The 18,946-nt window shown below is 38.0% G+C and overlaps 2 protein-coding genes and 1 long non-coding RNA gene across 3 annotated transcripts; 2 read left to right on the forward strand and 1 right to left on the reverse strand.

Moving 5' to 3' along the window:
* The first annotated feature begins 2,671 nt into the window (after positions 1 to 2,671).
* LOC113578942 (uncharacterized) lies at positions 2,672 to 5,987 on the forward strand. Its single transcript, XR_003410810.1, has 2 exons — positions 2,672 to 2,842; positions 5,834 to 5,987. It is a non-coding gene; the product is annotated as an uncharacterized LOC113578942 (long non-coding RNA).
* gpr25 (G protein-coupled receptor 25) lies at positions 2,859 to 5,820 on the reverse strand. The gene has a single exon (XM_027012499.3). It carries the CDS (start codon positions 5,066 to 5,068, stop codon positions 3,806 to 3,808), a length of 1,263 nt encoding a protein of 420 aa, XP_026868300.2. The 5' UTR covers positions 5,069 to 5,820; the 3' UTR covers positions 2,859 to 3,805.
* Positions 5,988 to 14,620: 8,633 nt separating the features above from the next.
* On the forward strand, positions 14,621 to 18,944 carry olfml3b (olfactomedin-like 3b). Its single transcript, XM_027012472.3, has 3 exons — positions 14,621 to 14,803; positions 15,946 to 16,231; positions 17,461 to 18,944. Exons 1-3 carry the CDS (start codon positions 14,699 to 14,701, stop codon positions 18,243 to 18,245), a joined length of 1,176 nt encoding a protein of 391 aa, XP_026868273.2. The 5' UTR covers positions 14,621 to 14,698; the 3' UTR covers positions 18,246 to 18,944.
* The last annotated feature ends 2 nt before the right edge of the window (positions 18,945 to 18,946 follow it).

Genomic DNA, 18,946 nt, shown 5'->3' on the forward strand with positions numbered 1-18,946 from the left:
TGGTTTCCTTTAGCTTCCATGCTCATTTGAACAACCATCAGTTCTTTAATGGGGTGTGTCTGGCCGTAAGGACGATCTAGTGGTGCTTTATTCCTTGAGAAATCCACGTTCGAAACTTCACTGATTTCTGACTTTGAATTTTTATTCAAATCTTGCAATAATATTGAAACGTTTCATCTAAATGTTCTAACATTTAAATTAGCTGTGTTTAATATTAGCAAGTTTGAAAAATATTCATAGCAAGAAAATGAACAGCCATGTGGACAAGAGTACATGAGGATTTAAGAGATCTAAAGCATTAAGTGGAGGACTGAGTTACATTTTGTGACGGCGGCAGGGACGGAGCGAGACGCGAGTCTTTATTTTCCATAGAGCAAACAATAATACGCACTCAAATTAACACAGGAAACTACGGACAAATAGCTGGCGATGACAGCTTGCAGCGCCGCGCCGTGGGCTCAGACTTGCAGGCGACAGCTTCTAGGCACTATACAGGCTATATATGTGTAGCATTGGAGGAGAATGCCTGTGGGCTTTAAATAGGAAGAGGACAAATGAGGCACAGGTGCTTGTGTGTGTCAGTGGGTGGGTCTCCGTACCCTGTGCACCGTGACACATTTATGTTCTACAATCAAATTTATTTATTTTTTTCCTGGGTGGGTCTGTTGTTTATTTGTATGCTTGCATCAGTCTGCATTCACACAGTGGTGTCGTAGTGTAAAAACATGGAACAGACCGTTGCAGCCATGATCAGGGGTGGTGCTACAGTAAAATTACTGAATGTAATCTACAGAGTAGGAGATAACATGCATTTAAAACATATATTCATATAAATTTAAGCATAACTTATTTAATACATAAATCTTGTATTTGTCCCCTAGCTGACTGCCTACATTTGTTTAGTGCAAAGGCCACCCCAGGCTGTATAAGACACTGTTGTGAGTTAACTGATTTCTGAGTATGAACCATAGTTTCAAAAATAGATACCTTAACTCTGCCATGTGGTAAATGCGTTTCCTGACATATGTTTTTGAGTGTGACAGAAGAAGTAATAATAATAACAGCAGTTTCACATATAGTTTTCCATTTCTTAACCTACAATCTAATAATTCATGTGCATTGAACAGATTCTGTTCATTTTATTGTTTAATATTTAAAATTGAAAACATTACAATTAAATTAAAGTGGCAAATGTAAAATGAAAGATATACAGGGTAATGAAGGTTATAAAGTTACACAGACTGATGTGTCCAGTTTAGACTTATGTGACCGGTTTTCTCTCGGTGACCTCTGGTGTCTGATTAACCCCCAACATCTGCTAGCATATCTCTGCTATAAGGCATCCTTGTTTTTACTCTTTAGTAAAAAAACAAAACCAAAAAAGTAACCACACACCTTCCTTCTGTATGTAATACGTGTAACATCTATAATGTTTAAAGATAAAAGGAAGAGTAGGTAGTGGAAAAAAAAGAATATTTGAATAATTCTCAGCATCTGGTGTTTTTTGCATGGTATATATTTTTTTGCAAACAGCACTATTATCTTGTTTCATTTTAGACAATTAAGTGTCCTAAATTTATTATAATTGATGTAGGAGCTATTGTAGGCTGTATTTATTATCACCAGTGTAGGTGCCAAACAAGGCTTTCACAATGACAATCAAGAGAAGTTTCAGAGTGAACCTGAAAGTTTGTAATGGCTAGAAAAGGGAGAAATGCATGGTAAGTTTTCTTAAAAGCTGCTCTCTGTGCCACTCTCAGACCTCCCTGCTGTGGTAGACGTGTCTGAGAGCACGTTCACTGAGAGATTTTCATCACAGATTTACTTGGTGGCACTTATACGTATTGTTTGCACTTGTATTTTTTGTTGCTTGTTTTGGAGTTAATTTAAAAATAAGTTAATTAAACCTTAAATGTATGAATAACAAGAAAGCAAAAAATCAGGTATCAGGAATCAGGTCAACTAAATGTATATTGCTGTTATTATATAGTAACATAATAGTGATGGTAAATTTTAAGAAACTTATGTATCCAATACCCACTGATTTTTGAGTAATTAGAAATATCAGCCAAAATGTATTTTTCCTGGTAACACAGAGGAACACCTTGAAATCAGATTGATTCATTTCAAAACACAATGCAAACTTTTGAGCCTTTGTAAACAGTCCCCATGATAATTGATTTGACTCAAACATTTAAAAGAAAATCATCAAATTATTAAATGCTTATTATTTGCAATTAAGATTATTTCTGAGGAGGGTAGACACTGGAAAATCTGAAAATCATAACCAGACAATGTTATATAATTTAAAAAAACAACAACTTTTGATTGTTTTTATTTAGGCATTTATATTTATTTTACTTTACGTTCCATATTATTATTATTTAATTAATATAACACTAATACCAATGAGCAAAAAATAAAAACTAAATAAAATAAGTAAAAGCAATGCATGTAATTCTAAACTGTATCATGTCTGTAATTACAAATAACACAAACTAAAGTAAAAAGTTAAAATTGTACAAATTTATTTATTAATTTTTTGCAATTTTAGGACATGAGCCATACATTCTTGAATGTTAGCTTGTAATTAAGTCTGAAGGGTTTGCTGAGCTCATGTCAGGGCCGAAAGTTCACGCTGGCACACACGGTAGCCAGTATCTCTCCAGCACCCGCTGTGTGACTCATTTCAAAGGGGAACAGCAAAGCTGTGAGGCCGGCCATGAACCATTGAACTTTCATGTGTTGTAACTGCCCACTCATTTTCTCACGAGAAAAAGCATTTTACGAATAGTTACTGATGTTGGCTGTAATTTTGACCTGCAGTTCTGCGTTGAACAAGGTAGGGAAGTATTTTATTGTGTTAACAGGTGCCAAAGGTTTAATGTTTTAATTATTTGTTTATTGCAAATTATGAATATTTATTGTGTGAAAAATGAGATTTAATTACATTTAAAGAAATTACATTTATAATTAAATTTAATATAATATGATAACCTTTATTTTGAGGTGTTGCCAGCTTGCATAATGGTCACATAGCACAAATGAACACTGTATTGATATTGCTGAGTAAAAATAGTGATAAAAAGATTAAAAAATGGTCTACTAATATATTAATATAATGTAACAGTAGTAACTAGCATCTGCAAGAGGAAACTTTTTTTTTAAATCAAACCATTTCAATTAATGTAGTTTGTATTTTTAATTGTGCTCTATATGCATATTCAGCTTTAATTGCAGTTTGACCTTGTTACCCAGCTAATGATTTAAGAAGAATTTACTTTTGTACACATCTATGCAATAAAAAAGGTCATAGGAAAAATGTAGACTCATATTGTAAGTTTATTAAAGATACATTCAGGGGATATTGGCATAACAAAGAGGGAGAACATGTCTTCCAAAGCACTAAGGGAGAAAACTGTAGAACTATCTATAATCCAAAACTTTAAACACAAGAGTCACATAGAAGAGCATTTAAATGCTACAAAAGGCATGTGAAAATCTATGTTTTGGTATTAAAAATGGGGTAAACAAATCATTATATTAATTATAATAATTTTGACTCACAATGCATCATACAGCCCAGTTTGAATAAAATCTGAAAAGTATATGCGAAGTGTTAAAAGAAAACAGGAATTTATAAATGTCATGGTTTTAAATAATACTAATTATACAAGAAATGCTTTTGACATTTAATGCATTCTTATTATAATGATAGCTTTGACATCAATATATTTACAGAAGCCATAATAATAAGCCTAAGCATTTATTGCCATACTACATGCACAGATGTGGCTGAAAGAGTTCAGTTCGTTGAAGTAAGAGAGAAAAGGCATCCATGGCTTGCCGTGCTGCCCACACTCTCCGAGGTGGAGACAGAATTGGAGGAGAAGTAGCTCTGCTGTATATCTCCTTGACCCAGCCAGGAAAGACAGAGTACAGTTGCACTGTGTCTGAAATGCTTGTCCAGAAAGAGGTAAATCGCTGGATTCACACAGCTGTTGACAAAGGCCAGACAGGAGGAGATGATGAGCCCTCTACTCAAATACCTTTCGAGATCTTCATCCAGCTCTGTATTGCTTATTTTGGAGATCACCTGGATGCTTTTGAACACATTAAAGGGCAGCCAAGACACCAGGAAGACTGTAATGATGGTACAGACTGTTTTGAGAGAGTGGCGATGGCGTGCGTTGGTCCGTAGGTTGCTGGTGGCACTGTGCTCATGTAGTTTTACAATGATCGACCCATAACACAGCACAATAACCAGCACAGGAAATATGAAGGTGAGGACCACAGACAGAAGCACCATAACTTGGAAGAAGGAGGAATTGAGATCCTCCAGACAGGAGCTGCTGTCTCCATGCATCATCAGCCTGCGGAAGACCAGCGAAGGTATGCCCAGGACTAGAGATGCTGCCCACACCACCCCACAGGTGAAGTGCACACACCTGCTGCTACGCAGTAGGTGCGACTCCATCAGACGTACGATGGCCAGGTAGCGGTCAATGCTCATGCACGTGAGGAAGGAGATGTTGGAGAAGCGATTGACAGCGATGATGTAGCTGCTGAGTTTACACAGCAGGTTCCCAAAAGGCCACTGGTCATGCTGCCTGGCAGAGACGGCCCATAAAGGCAAGGTGAAGACAAACACTAGGTCTGCCAGTGCCAGGTTGAGCATGAATGTGTCTACTAGACGGCCTCTCCTCTTGTGTCTGCTAACAATGACAACAAGCACAAACAGGTTCCCTAAGACGCCTGCAAAAAATATGATGAAGTACAGTATGGGCAGGTAGACGTGGGACAAAGAGAGTAGCTGGTGGTCCACTGTGTCCTCTAATCCTGGGAGCTCTGTACCGTTGATATAGTCATAGCCATTGTAGGTACTGTCATCAATGTCGTATAGCTCCTCTGCTGTGCTGCCCATGGTGGTATGAGAGAGTGGTGATGCATAGCTCCCTTTCATCTGCATACATCTGACTGGCAAAGTGCAGAAACCCCAGGAAGTCACATGCTCGCAAACCACAAACTGACACATGACTCTGTTTTCTGTCTTTCTAATAATTAGCATTTTTCTGATGGAGAGAGTATTTCTACAAATATGCAAATCACTAAATTACCATGTCTGAGCATTCCATAAAAATTGGTTTTAAAAGAAAAAATATTGTAATGATCTGAGGCACAAAGGCTACAACATCATTACATTTTAAAAAACAGTAGGAAAACTGACTCAGCTATATAATGTGAGTGTTGTCTCCTGACTAGGTACATAGATGAATATATAATCCAAAAATATATTTCTAAACACAGCATATTCAGCAAATATATTTCTACAAGAAAAAACCCTCAGTAGCTGACACCTATAATCCAACGCTACTTAAACAGATCGATTACAAAAGAAATGAGTCATGTACACTATTACACTACATAGCAATTGTACAAATCATTAATTGTATCATCATTAATGGTAATTTTGCTGCATATTTCAGCATTGTGTTTCATGCACGTATTTTGAGGGTATTTTTTAATCTCTGGTTTCTTGGTAAATCTTTGAAATGAGATTTCTCTTTGCATGCCATATTACTCCCTTAGAAATTAATAATAATGATTAATAATGATTGATTAATAAAAATTAATCAATAATGGTTGACCCTCATAACGGTTAACAACAAATATAACCGGAAATGTGGCACAAATAAGACATATATGTCACGGTAGGCCGGTCGTCCAGCAGGAGAGACACGCCCACTCCTGCACAGGAACGCACCACACACCTGCCCTGCTCACAATCACCTGATTATTAACCCAACACCCCTTTTTTTCCCTTTTATTTAAGCCCACAGATACCTCAAGTCAGCGCTGCGCATTAGCGGACTGTAGAGCGACTACCAAGCGCCACCGAAATGCTGACTTCTCCTGGCATTTATTTGATCTTTTTTTCCTTCTTGCTCTTTTTATTGTTATTCACAATAAAGGCTACCTTACTGAAACCTCGCCTTTCGCTCCTTCTCTGCCATCAACGTCACAATATATGTGGCAGAGGACCAAATCACATAGATTTCAATGAGTAGTTTTTGTATGGACACCATAAATACACATGATTTTCAATCTGTTACAGGAAAATGTGGGATGGGAATATTTTGATCAGGCTGTCTGTATGTATGTTATGTAGTCAAATTTAGTGTAACTTTTATTTGTGTGGGGAAGAGTAGGATTTTATATGCTTTTTCTTATGAATATAAATTGAATATTTGCATTTATAATTGGGTAGCTAAGAAGAAAAAAGTTCATAAAAATGGTTGGTTAACATATAGACCTGGAGAAGCATAGAGCTGTTCTGATATGTGGTAATAATAGCAGTAGTTTGTATCTATAAATGTAAGATGGCCTTGGTTTCATAACCTGTGGCCACATTTTCACACAATGATGTATTATGACACATGCCTGTGATATAATAGTTTTCCACATTAGTAACAATGTATCAAATCAAATAGTGGTAAATAAATAAAGCAACAAAGTTGATTCTTCCTTTACTATGTTTCTTCCTGCTGCATTGTCCTAACCAAAATGAAAATGGTACATGCATAGAAATAATGATTTTACATTATACATCTAAAATATAAATATACTAATATTCATTGTATTGAGAATTATGTGTCCATATAGTGTTGAAGTGCTGTATTTTAGCTTACCTAATTGCTACTGCATTTTGTATTAATTTAAGGCTTTTAACCATTTCAGTTATGGGACACAATTACTGCACAGAGCAACACATTTTTACATTGAAGTGTCTTACTATTTTAGAATTGTATAAGGAAGACCTCTCGCTTATATGCTATGCATTAACAATGTGATAGAAGCAAACTGTTAATTAACATAGCGAACCACAGGGAAACTTTTAACACTTCAGCTGCCATCCCAATTATTGAATGTAAAGCGGAACATTATTTTTACAGCACTCTCTCTTGCCACATTCAATGAACAATTACTTAAAGCCCCAGCTCAGTGTTTAGGTACCTATACATTACCAGAAAATGAAGACATTCTCTCACTAATTCTGTGCAATGGTAAATGTAATCTCAGCTCAGACTGGTGAAACCAAATCCACCTACTAATGCTCCTATACCTTCCAGATTAAAATGCATAACAAATGCTTATGCAACAAGTAATTGTTCATTTCTTTTCTCATATTAGTGTCTCTTCTCACTTGAGCGTGTTTTCTCAGTACAGTGTTGTACTGTAGACAGATAGCCATCTGTCATGAACAAATGTGGGATAAAACCCACTTCCAGCAGAACCAGCAAATATCGCACCAAACCCATCCTTGTGAACGGGAGGCTCTGTGAAGTGAGGCGCATGGACCATCTCTTTTAGCACCAGCAATCAGAGAGAATCACAACAAACCAAATACCAAACACTTATTGTGTTTGTTTGAGTGTTGCTTTTAATGTGTCCCCATTCCATTTTTTTATGTTTTTGGTGCACATAAAGTAGCCCTAATTGCTCATTTTAAATCACTTTATGATGATTTAAACTTTATGCTTCAACATTCAACACAGTACCAACAAAAAGGAAGTTCTTTGTAACTACCTTTTTCTTAAACAAATTTTTTTTAGTAATAAAAACATTAATCATATTTTTTATGCCATAGAGACTAAGCCCATCATATGATTTATTTATTTATTATTATTTAATTTTTTTTAGAAATCTGATTAGATTGTGTGTAATCTGCTATCATTATGTTCTTATTTCCAGGTCCATTTCTGAAGATTGATTTCCCAATGATAAACATGGCATATTCACAAGGGTCTTACTTATGCACTAAAATAGTACAATATAGATGATTTATAATGTAAAGGATTAAAATGCTAAAACTTGACTAACACATGAGGACAACATCAAAATCCACGTAAAGCTACACCAGCCTCTCAAAAGGCAGAGGCCAGATAGTGGCATCTACTCATACATGACAGAAAAAGACAAAGAATGTGGACATGGATGAACACAAGTCAAACTCTCCAAGGTTACCTAAAACAGCCTGATTTGCCAGTATTGACACAAAGGCAGTTAAAGAGTTACAGAGAATGTGGTGAGAAGGTGGAACAGGAGACACTTGTGTGGCACTGAGCTTAAGAATCAATAGAAAGCTGGAAATCCCCTCTGTACCTTAATCATCCACTTAAGCCCCCAGCTCAATTATTTTCTGTGGGCTGACTTCATCATCTTAGCTGTCATTGTTGTTAGATGCTTCCAGATATCAGCTGTAACTTCAGACATGAGTTTTGGGCAAAAATGTTTGGTGAAAAATGTGCAAGACAATGCATACAAGTGCAAGATGAAGAGATCATAGACAGCAAACGAGGTCACCCATTTTATTTTTTTAAGTCTGCGTCAGCCGACCACACATATATACATTTCCGGCATCTGTGGTAATTTTTGACCGTTTATGAGAGTAGGAAGGATGTCACTGAAATTTCATAACAGATTGCCGAAGGTGAGCATTTCTACTCTTTGAAGCTCAGCAAATTTAATATATAAAACAGGCAACTCAATGCTGTCACCGTTTACCTGAATGTAAAAAATGAGAGTCCTTTATCACTGAATTCTATAACCACTTCTAGAAGGGAAAGTGTAAGTTATATTTAATTATAATTAGTATTTTATACACTGCATGGCCAAAATAAAAGGTCACACACTCTAATATTTCGTTGGACCGCCTTTAGCTTTGATTACGGTACGCATTCACTGTGGCATCATTTCCACAAGCTTCTGCAATGTCTCAACATTTATTTCTGTCCAGGGTTGCATTAATTTTTTCCCAAGATCTTGTATTGATGATGGGAGATTTGGACCACTGTGCAAAAGGACCACTCCAGCACATCCCGAAGATTCTCAATGGCATTCAGGTCTGGACTCTGTGCTGGCCAATCCATGTGTGAAAATGATGTCTCATGTTCTTTCATAATTTGAGCCCGATGAATCCTGGCATTGTCATCTTGGAATATGCCTGTGCCATCAGGGAAGAAAAAAATCCATTGATGGAATAACCTGGTCGTTTAGTATATTTAGGTAGTCAGACCTCATTCTTTGGGCACATAACGTTGCTGAACCTAGACCTGACCAACTGCAGCAACCCCAGATCATAGCACTGCCCCCACAGGCTTGTACGGTAGGCACTAGGCATGATGGGTGCATCTCTTCAGCTACCTCTCTGCTTACCATGTTGTGCCCATCACTCTGGAACTGGGTAAATCTGGACTCATCAGACCACATGACCTTGTTCCATTGCTCCAGAATTATGCTCCCTAGCAAACTGAAGCCATTTTTGCCAGTTAGCCTCACTGACAAGTGGTTTTCTTAAGGTTACACGGCTTTCTTAAGGCTTAAGGCTCCCAATCCCTTGAGTGCCCTTCACACTGTGCTTGTGGAAATGCTCTTACTTTCACTATTAAACATATCCCTGAGTTCTACTGTTGTTTTTCTACGATTTGATTTCACCACACATTTAAGAGATCGCCAATCATGATCATTCAGGATTTTTTTATGACCACATTCCTTCCTGGAAGATAATGTTTCCCCACTGTCCTTCCACTTTTTTAATAATGGATTGTACAGTTCTTAACCCGATTTTAGTAGTTTCAGCAATCCTCTTAGATGTTTTCTATGCTTGATGCATGCCAATAATTTGACCCTTCTGAAACAGATTAACATCTTTTCCTTGACCACAGGATGTGTTTTTCAACATGGTTGATTAACGAATGAGAAGCTACTCACTGCATCAGTTAGGGTTAAATAACTTGGCAAGGCAGTGTATTATTATGTTGCTGTTATTTTGTGTATTATCTAAATTCTGTGTTTTAAAATGTGTAATTCCTCCTATTGGATTTATGAAAATGTTTGGTTTTAAATTGCAATATTCAAATATAACAAATTAATCTTGTTCTGTCCAAATGCCAAGAATGAACAAAGCTTAAATTGTGGTGTTGGAATGTGTTTATTTTGAAAGATTAAAAATTTAAGAATTAACATTAACATTTTGCCATTGAACTGTCAATGAAATTAAGGTGCACTACTTGACAGAGCTCTTATGTTAAAACACAACATCATAAAAATAGAACTAAAATAATATATATAGATATACATATTTCACAAAGTGGGTGTCTGTGTATACATCCTGTGTACTTAGAAGGCCATAAGCTTTTTGTGATAAATAATGCATATATGTTTACAGTGTAAGTATCTTATAAAACAAGTATTGCAAGTATTGTTGTTCCAGAGGAAGTATTGCATAGATATTGCAGAAGGGCAGCTATTTTAAATGAATATTGCACATTATATATTGCAGATATAGATATTGCAGCACAGTGTCTGTTCAGTAGGGGGTAGTTCCTGCTAAGTACTGTGTACAGAGTTCAGTACGTTTCTTTATACATTCAATTCCTTCAGTTCTTTCAGCGCTCAGTTCAGTGTGATGATGACCTTGGAAAACTGTCCACTACTTGTGTAGCGCATGCCTTGATAGAGCTGTAGTGCTTTCCTGAGTGCAGAAGGGTAAAAAGGTGATATGCAGCGTGGAATGGAACCTTTTTGATGTGGGATACTTTAAATGTCTTCTAGAGCAGGCAGATGAGTGTTGATGATCTTCTGGGCTGTGTCTTTGTCTTTCTGTGGTGCCATCTTATCAGCTATGGAGTTGTTGCCAAACATCCTAACCCTAACCCACAGTAAGATTCATCAGATTATAAGCAAATCTTATTTAAACAGTTAATTGATTAATCAAGTCTCTTCATGTTTCACTACTGCTGTGATGGGCCAGGCAGATTCAGATCCTTGCGGATTTAGAATAAGAGCTTTATTAATGTTCCAGTCGGTGGTAGCAGAATAACTCAGGGTTAAAATCGAAAGAGCAAAGTAAGACGAAATCCAAATCATAGAGAGATCAAAGTCAGTGTCCAAAACAAGAAGAGCAATACAAAAACCAGGGAGTAAATCCAAAAGGGGATCAGGCAAAATCAGCAATGAGAAAGACAAAGTAAGGGTACGGTACACAGGAGGCTAGTCAAAGAAAATAACACTCGGCATGCTTAGAAAGTCTAGAGGCAATGCTTCACAATGAATCAGTGCTTGAAACAGTCTTATATACAACAATTGCTCTGAACACACAGGTGAGTTCAATAGTCCGTTGATGACAATCTGATTGAACGTCCCTGATTGGCTGAGTTGTTGGCTGGGTGTTGAACAGGCTGCTGGGTAGTGTGGTAGAGAGTCAGGTGGTATGGCAACTGCTACATCATTGATATGTTACTGAGAGTCTGCTGAGAGTCTATTTAATCTATAAAGGACCACTCAAAATGAAGTGTCACCATAAAAGTGCATAGCAGTGCAGTCTGATAGATTGGCAGTAGCAGTGGCAGTATAACTTTCATACTGAAGAGCTCAGTGACTTTAAGTGTGTTACTGTCATAGGATGTCACCATTGCCACATGTCAATTTGGGCAATTTCTGCCCTGCCAGATCTTCCTGTAAGTGCTGTTATTGTGTAATGGAAGCATCAACAGGAGCACCAACATCTTAGCCACAAAGCAGTAAACCACACACACTCACAGAGCACTGTGCAACATGTTAAAATGAGCTATTGTCTGTTTACTCACAAAAGAGTTCCAAACTCTATCTGGACACAAAATCAGCACAAGAACTGTGCACTGGGAACTCCATGAAATGGGTTTTCATGGCTGAGCAGCTGCAAACAAGCCTACGATCACCATGTGCAATGCCAAGTGTTGGCTGGAGTGGTGTAAACCACACTACCACTGGACTCAGGAGCAATGGAATTGTGTTGTCTGGAGTGATGTATCATTCTTCACTATCTGGGTGTATTGGCTGAGATTGGCAAATGCCAGAAGACCACTTCCTGCAGGAATGTGTAGTGTCTACAATAAAGTTTGATGGAGGAAGAATAATGTTCTGAGGCTGTTTTACAGAGTTTATATGCTATAGAATACAAAGACATTTTAGATAATTATACACTTTCATCTTTGGAGCAGCAGTTTGGGGAGGGCATTTGACTGTATTTTGACTGTATATTAACTCCCATGGTTTTGGAGGGAGATGCTGAGCAAACTCAAATACTGAGATGCTGAAACCATGGTCTGCAAGTCACCGACTGGCAACTTGGAATGGTGAGAAAAGGAGTGCAGTGGTTTTCCCCAGGCAACACGAGTTGCTGTTAAAAACTCATGAAAAAATTTAAGTTCTGAATAACAACCAAGGGCAATACAGTAGAAGCAGTTGTGACACAAATAAGAGCAGGGTTGTGATTACTGACATGTTGGTAACAAGGCCAGCCACAGCCACGAAGAGAAGAAAAATCCAGGATCATGTCAAATTATCAAGAGTCCAATCCATCTTAATCCACTCAGTGATCCATGTATAAAGAACAGGTCCCAGTCCTACTAATGTTCTTACAATGTATGGCCTCTACTATCCTTAAACCTTTTGACTATGTCAAGCGACACTATTTATCATGGATACTTAAACTGAGATCACGAGTTTGACAGATCTTTTTTGTCTTATTTGAATTTTTGTAGTTGAAAATATTTAGTTGAAATATGTTACCCTGACAAAATTGTTTAAGTGTATTGTAAAAAAAAAAAAAAAAAAAAAATCCGTTATTTGATCTAAAATGTTAATTTCAAATGAACTTCAGCAAATATGTATTTTATACTGAGAATAAACCACTAAACCACAGTTGCCTGTATAAATGCTTTTGACTGGTCTCAACCTCCTCCCCTTCACCTGCACCTGGTGCAGTCCCCCAGGGGGCTGTGGTTTCTGATTGAGATTAGGTTGTATGCAAACTGGCTGCTGCTTCTCATTGGTGTGTGAGTGACTATGCTGACATCTGTCTGTAAAAGCATCCTTGAGTTTGAGAAAGGTGCTATATAAATGTAAATAGTGATGATGATGTTGATGATGTAGAGATATTTAAAATTGTATTGAAGTACACAAGGTTTCTAGAGAAACAGGATGTTTCTGCTCTTGAATTTTGACGCACTTTGCCTGAAGCACTCTTGCACTTTGAAGCACTATCTATCTATCTATCTATCTATCTATCTATCTATCTATCTATCTATCTATCTATCTATCTATCTATATAAACGTAAACTTTATATATATATATATATATATATATATATATATATATATATATATATATATATATATATATAGGTATTAAAACAACTCTTTACCCCATGAAATTATAAGACCATTTTCATAATACATATAATTGTGTTTAGTCAGATTGTTTGCCTGTTCCTTCACGGCCCCTATGTGATCAATATTAAACGCCAAACCCCCCCCCCCCCCCCCCCCCCCCAAACAAACAGGCAACACTAGCAACGGAACAGTGCCATCTTGTGCTCAAAATACAGCACAGTTGTAATCTGTTGCCCTTCACAAATAATCAGTAAGTTATTCAGCTGGCGTTTTGAACACCTTACAAAAATATATAAACTGAATGTGCTCCGAATGTGAGAATACACAGACAATAGGGTATATAGTTTATATTTTGTACGCATGCTCTGGCTGTGGCTTTCAACATCACATTTTGGATGTACTAAACAGGATTTACATCTCTCACTGATATGACTGTATTGAAAGTAGACCAAATCCGATCATATATGAGGACTTCCTAAAACGAATTGCTGAGCATTAAGGATATAATATTGATTAAACTTTGAGGACATTGAACAGGATCTCACCAGGTGTCTATATTAGATTTAACTACAAGTATTTTATTTTACTGTTTGCATTACACTTAATTGTACACAGAGTGATCACGTAATTAGATACTTACAGTATAAAAGTATATTAAAACTACCCGGCTAACACCTCCTCTTTGCGCTATGAAAGCGACCTTTAAGGCTGACGCAACTTACGCAGGGTACAGGATTTCAGTACAGCCCGTCACCTGACTTCCGACCGCATACAAATAACCGAAAAATTATCACTGAATTTATATACTCTTAAGTTTTTTATTATTGTGCTCATTACTTCACGGTACATCTTGTTTAACCTTGTTTAATGTGCTCTGTCTTTCAATATATTTGTATATAAGTCCAATGTCAGTGTGTTAGTGACAGTACGTATGAGTATTTCCTCTCTCCCACTTCAGAATAAGTGGCAGTCTGGAGCAATTCAAGGTTTAGGTCAGGCAGACATGAAATTAACTTCGGTCCGTTCGTTTGTCGGGAAATGCTTTGGTGTTACATAAGCTAACCAAAATAAAAAGCTTTACGTCAGCAGTTTAAAATGTCATTTCTCTAAAATATATTCATTGCTATGGTCCTAAAATTATTACCAACAGAATTTCTAAGATCATTTAATAAGTACACAAATACAATACGTGTGGGACTCGTAACAATATAAACGTTTAAACTATCGAAAGCTTCATGATGGTTCGTACAAAGGCCCAAATGTACGCACGAATGTTTCCCTTGAATCTGGTAAAAAGGACTGTCACGTTTTGGACTTTCTTCTTCAAGATGAGAGAGTGAAAATAGTTAAAGAAGGCCAGATGTGCAGGCTCCTCCTCTGCTGTTGGTCAAAACATTCCAGCCAACTTGGGCGTCTGGATTGTCCATGAGGGCTTTTCCTCCCTGACTAAGTCCACACGCACGTTCGAGCACAGACTCGAGCCATGATGAGAGTCCTCCACTTTCTCGTCGTCGTGCTTTCTGGACTGGCCGCAGCGCAGCAGCAGGCCCTGATGGACTACTTAGAGAGGAGACTGCTTGCCATCGAGGTAAGAAGCTTCGCTGTACTCCCAGCCAGACCTGCGCCTCCAGGTCCTGGCTGGGAGAAATACGGACACGTAGAAAATAAGCCTTGACCAGCAGAACCGCAATGCTCAGTAGAAAGCCACTGCGTAAAATAACAGCGAAGAGAGCTTACATTTGTCTGTGTGATTGCAACAGCAATAGGTAAACCTCTGACCTGCTTTTTCCATTACTTTACTTTCTAAGAGCTTCTTCAAAAGCTTTGTTGCACTCCGGATGGTTTTATTGGTTGTTACAGGGGACCTTTAATAAACAAGACTACTAATGTCCTTCTGCTTTATTACCCCCATACATGTTTCCTCAGGGTTTATAACTCCCCCCCCCCCCCCTCTCTCTCTCTCTCTCTCTCTCACACACACACACACCTACACACACACAAACCAATCACATTTTGCTTTCTGTCTTCCTAACCAGCACTTCAACTTATCGCTCTATCTTGCTATCGCACAACTCTCACTCTTTATCCCCTTCTATCTCTTATATCTCATCTTGTAAAAGAACATATCTGTACAATAGCTATACAGTGTCTGCAAAACGTATGTATAGCGCCTGCACTGTGTGTGTATGGCACCTGCTGAGTTTGCATTTGTGGTCCAGCATAAGTGCACGAATCAAATCAATTCTTAGAATTTTGCTCAAAGAAGCTTCTATTCAATTTTTTTCCAGTGACTCACAGACAAATAAAATTTGCTTAGTCAGAGGCTGTCATATTTCCAGTGTAAATTATGCTACTTTAAAGCAAGTTTTAATAAATTGCTGAAGCTGTGTGGACCCTGTGCAGCTTGCTTTCATTTCTGCAGAATCTGAAAACTTCATGCGTGCTACATACAGAATCTACAAATATCTATAAAGACACATTTTCTGTAATGTAAGGCATTTTCCTGTGTAACCCACAGGCGGTGTGTGCAATAGAATAGCAAGGATTTATTATGACACCACTGAGTACTCAGGTTTTTATTAGTGTTGCTCCAGAAAAGTCATTACCAACATTTGTAAGGTCAAACCTCATCTACAAAATCCAACCTATGCACTAGCACATATGTTCTTGCTTAGACTTCCCTTTGTCGCATTAAAATTCATGCACACTTTTCCTCTCGTCATGTGCCAGGACCGCATTTCACTGTGGCACGAGCAGACGAGCCGGTATGCCTCAGAGCTGCGCGAGTTCAAGCAGCAGATGGTGGCTCAGCTGGACGGCCTGGACAAGAACAAGGAGGCACTACGCAGCGAGCTGGATGCGGTGGGCGTGCGCATGGACCGGGTGGAGCGCGAGATGGACTACCTAGAGGCACAGAATGGTGCCCAGCCCTGTGTGGACGTGGACGACAAGCTGGTAGAGCAGCAGGTTACTGTAGCCAAGGAGAGGAATAAAGCCAAGTACTCCAAGCTCACGGGTAAAGAGGCTTCATAAAATACTATTGCTACTTTCCTGGGGATACTGATATGAAACGGATGCTATGCACTGAAAGCACAGAATTCACTTGGGAATTCTATATTAGTATGAAGTAAGTTGGAAGAATTAGGACAACATTCTCAGGTGAAAAGGCAGGGCACACTTCTGAAAAATCTTGGTATGGCTTAAATAAAAAAAATGTTAAAGCTGTTTTAAAAGAGACATTACTTATACATATCACTCGTATATCTAGGCAAGATACTGTATATCTACTTTTTATAGATATATACGCAAAATACTGTGTACAAGTTGCCACAGTTCACAGATTTTGGTTCACCACATCTTTTGAATTACACCACATTCAAAATCTCTAGGTCCCATTTCTATTAATCCATCTTATTGTCTTTCCAACAAAACATGCTTTAATGTTTGGATGAATGTTGGATTCATTTATCCAAATTTTCTTCACTGTAAGAATTCACATTCAGTTAATTATTATTATTATTTTTTTAATGTTTTGATATGTATAGATGTTGTGTAGCCATGAGTGACTCCATACATCCAGGCACTTAACAAGGCCTGCAAAAAGGAAGATTTAAAATGACAAAGAACCACAGTGCATAATACTTGCTATGTTAAATTGAGAATACCCAGGAAATCTTCTATTTGCATAAATCTCTACCATAGAGCACTAAGTAAAAAGTAAGTGATTTTGAAATACCCTGTTTGATATTCATTGTGAGACACTCACAATACTCTCCAGGAGGATAACAGGGCTGTTTTTAGCATGGGACGTGTGCACTCATCAGGCCTACTAACATGTCATAAGACTGTATCCACACAGCATAAATTAACTGGATCTCATTAACTATAGCCTGGCATGGTGTAATTGATTTTTTCATCTTATATAATTAAACAAGAGTGCTGGTCCTAGTGATTTTGTAATCAGAATGAGCATTCCAAACATGCTTTAGGATCAAGTTGCATAATTATATGTCTGCCATTATAAAGTGCAGAATAAACACTTTAATTATACAAGAGGAGAGTGAACATTAATGCACTAATTAAAGTAGGCAGATATTACAAAATTGATGACATTCAGTAATTTTATACAAGTTAATGAGAAAATCCTGAGGAAATGCAGTGTCTACTCTAGCAGTGTATGATCTATTATATTGCATTCCTGCAGACACTTACTGCATGTCTCTGCTATATGTGCTCTCTCCAAAGACTGTAGTGATATGATTTCCAGCATCAAAGCCATGAAGATCCTGAAGCGTGTGGGTGGCAGTAAGGGCATGTGGACCAAAGACATGGGCAGTTCTTCTGGGAAGATTTACATCTTTAACGGCACAGGCGAGGACATGCTGTACGAGTTTGGCTCAGTGCGTGACTTCACCTCCTCTCAGGGCACGTCGGGAGGCACCCGCATCCAGCTCCCCTCTTCCTGGGGAGGAATGGGCCATGTCGTGTACAACAATCACCTGTATTATGTGAAGGACGGTGAGGAGTTGAGGCTGATGAAGTTCGATCTGCTGAAAGGCTTAGTGGCCGACAGTGCTGTGTTCCCAGCTAAAGACCAGCTGCCCGTGTACAGTCTGAACCCCGAGACCTACATTGACCTGGCTGCAGATGAGGAGGGTCTGTGGGCCATTTACGCTACCAAGGAAAATGAGAAACATGTCTTGCTAGCCAAGGTGGACCCTCAAACACTGGCCATTGAACAGATGTGGGACACCCCATGCCCAAGGGAGAATGCGGAGGCAGCTTTTGTTGTCTGTGGAACCGTCTATGTTGTCTACAACTCCAGACTCCCCAGTCGCTCTCGGATCCAGTGTGTTTTTGATGTGAGTGACATGGTGACCAATGATGATGCTCCTATAGTGTATTTTCCCAAGCGCTATGGGACTCATTCGAGTCTCAAATACAGTCCATTGGAGCAGTTGCTTTATGCCTGGGATGATGGCTATCAGATTCTTTACAAGCTGCAGATGAAGAAAAAACTGGAGGTGTAGGATGTGTGGAACGGTCAAAAAATAGCATGCGGCCAACAGGACAGAATCTATTAGTCTCCAGATTTTGATCTTGTTTAAAACAATATGTACAAATTGAACCTGGTAAAAACCAATTTGATGTTCTTTACTCAAGTTGGAAAATATTTGCTGAAGGTTCTTTTAGAGCACCTTATAGGAGTTGCTGTCATGGTGAAGGCAAGTGTTAGGCATTCAGAATAACTAGCACAAAGCTGGTTGTTTTCAGTATTTGGAATGAATACACATGTCTAGGACTGGATCATCCCCAGCCACTTCCCTGATGCCCCTATATTTCTGCTTCTTACCGTAAAAATAAAAATTTGGTAAAATTACATTGTTTATTACTTAATGTTTTTCAGGGGCAAAAATTATAGAAGTTTCTAAAGATGAACTGAAAATATGCCTATAGTACCCAGAGTGCAGCCATTATCCACTACCACCTACTGTACTGACTAACAAAACAATAGAGAATTGAAAAAGTACTACTTACATAAATCAAAAGATTTTGCCTTCAGCATAATTTGAAAATGTTACTGTGTTATGCTCTGCATTTTTTAAACATTATATTAAAATATTTTCCCAGCTGTTCACTGAGGTTAAAAACAACTGGAAATGGTAGTAGTATTATGCTATTCAGTTATGTCATCATGTAAAATATTAAATGAGTATTAATTGCATTAATT

The sequence above is a fragment of the Electrophorus electricus genome, chromosome 22 (assembly GCF_041902795.1).
Source record: "Electrophorus electricus isolate QZ-2024a chromosome 22, ASM4190279v1, whole genome shotgun sequence".
NCBI classification, from domain to species: domain Eukaryota; kingdom Metazoa; phylum Chordata; class Actinopteri; order Gymnotiformes; family Gymnotidae; genus Electrophorus; species Electrophorus electricus.

Excerpts from the sequence above, each read along its gene's own strand:
- gpr25 (XM_027012499.3), bottom strand. The coding sequence starts at position 5,068 with ATGCTAATTATTAGAAAGACAGAAAACAGAGTCATGTGTCAGTTTGTG.
- olfml3b (XM_027012472.3), top strand. The coding sequence starts at position 14,699 with ATGATGAGAGTCCTCCACTTTCTCGTCGTCGTGCTTTCTGGACTGGCC. Across the intron at positions 14,804-15,945 it reads GGAGACTGCTTGCCATCGAG|GACCGCATTTCACTGTGGCA; the intron begins GTAAGAAGCTTC and ends GTCATGTGCCAG. Across the intron at positions 16,232-17,460 it reads CAAGTACTCCAAGCTCACGG|ACTGTAGTGATATGATTTCC; the intron begins GTAAAGAGGCTT and ends CTCTCTCCAAAG.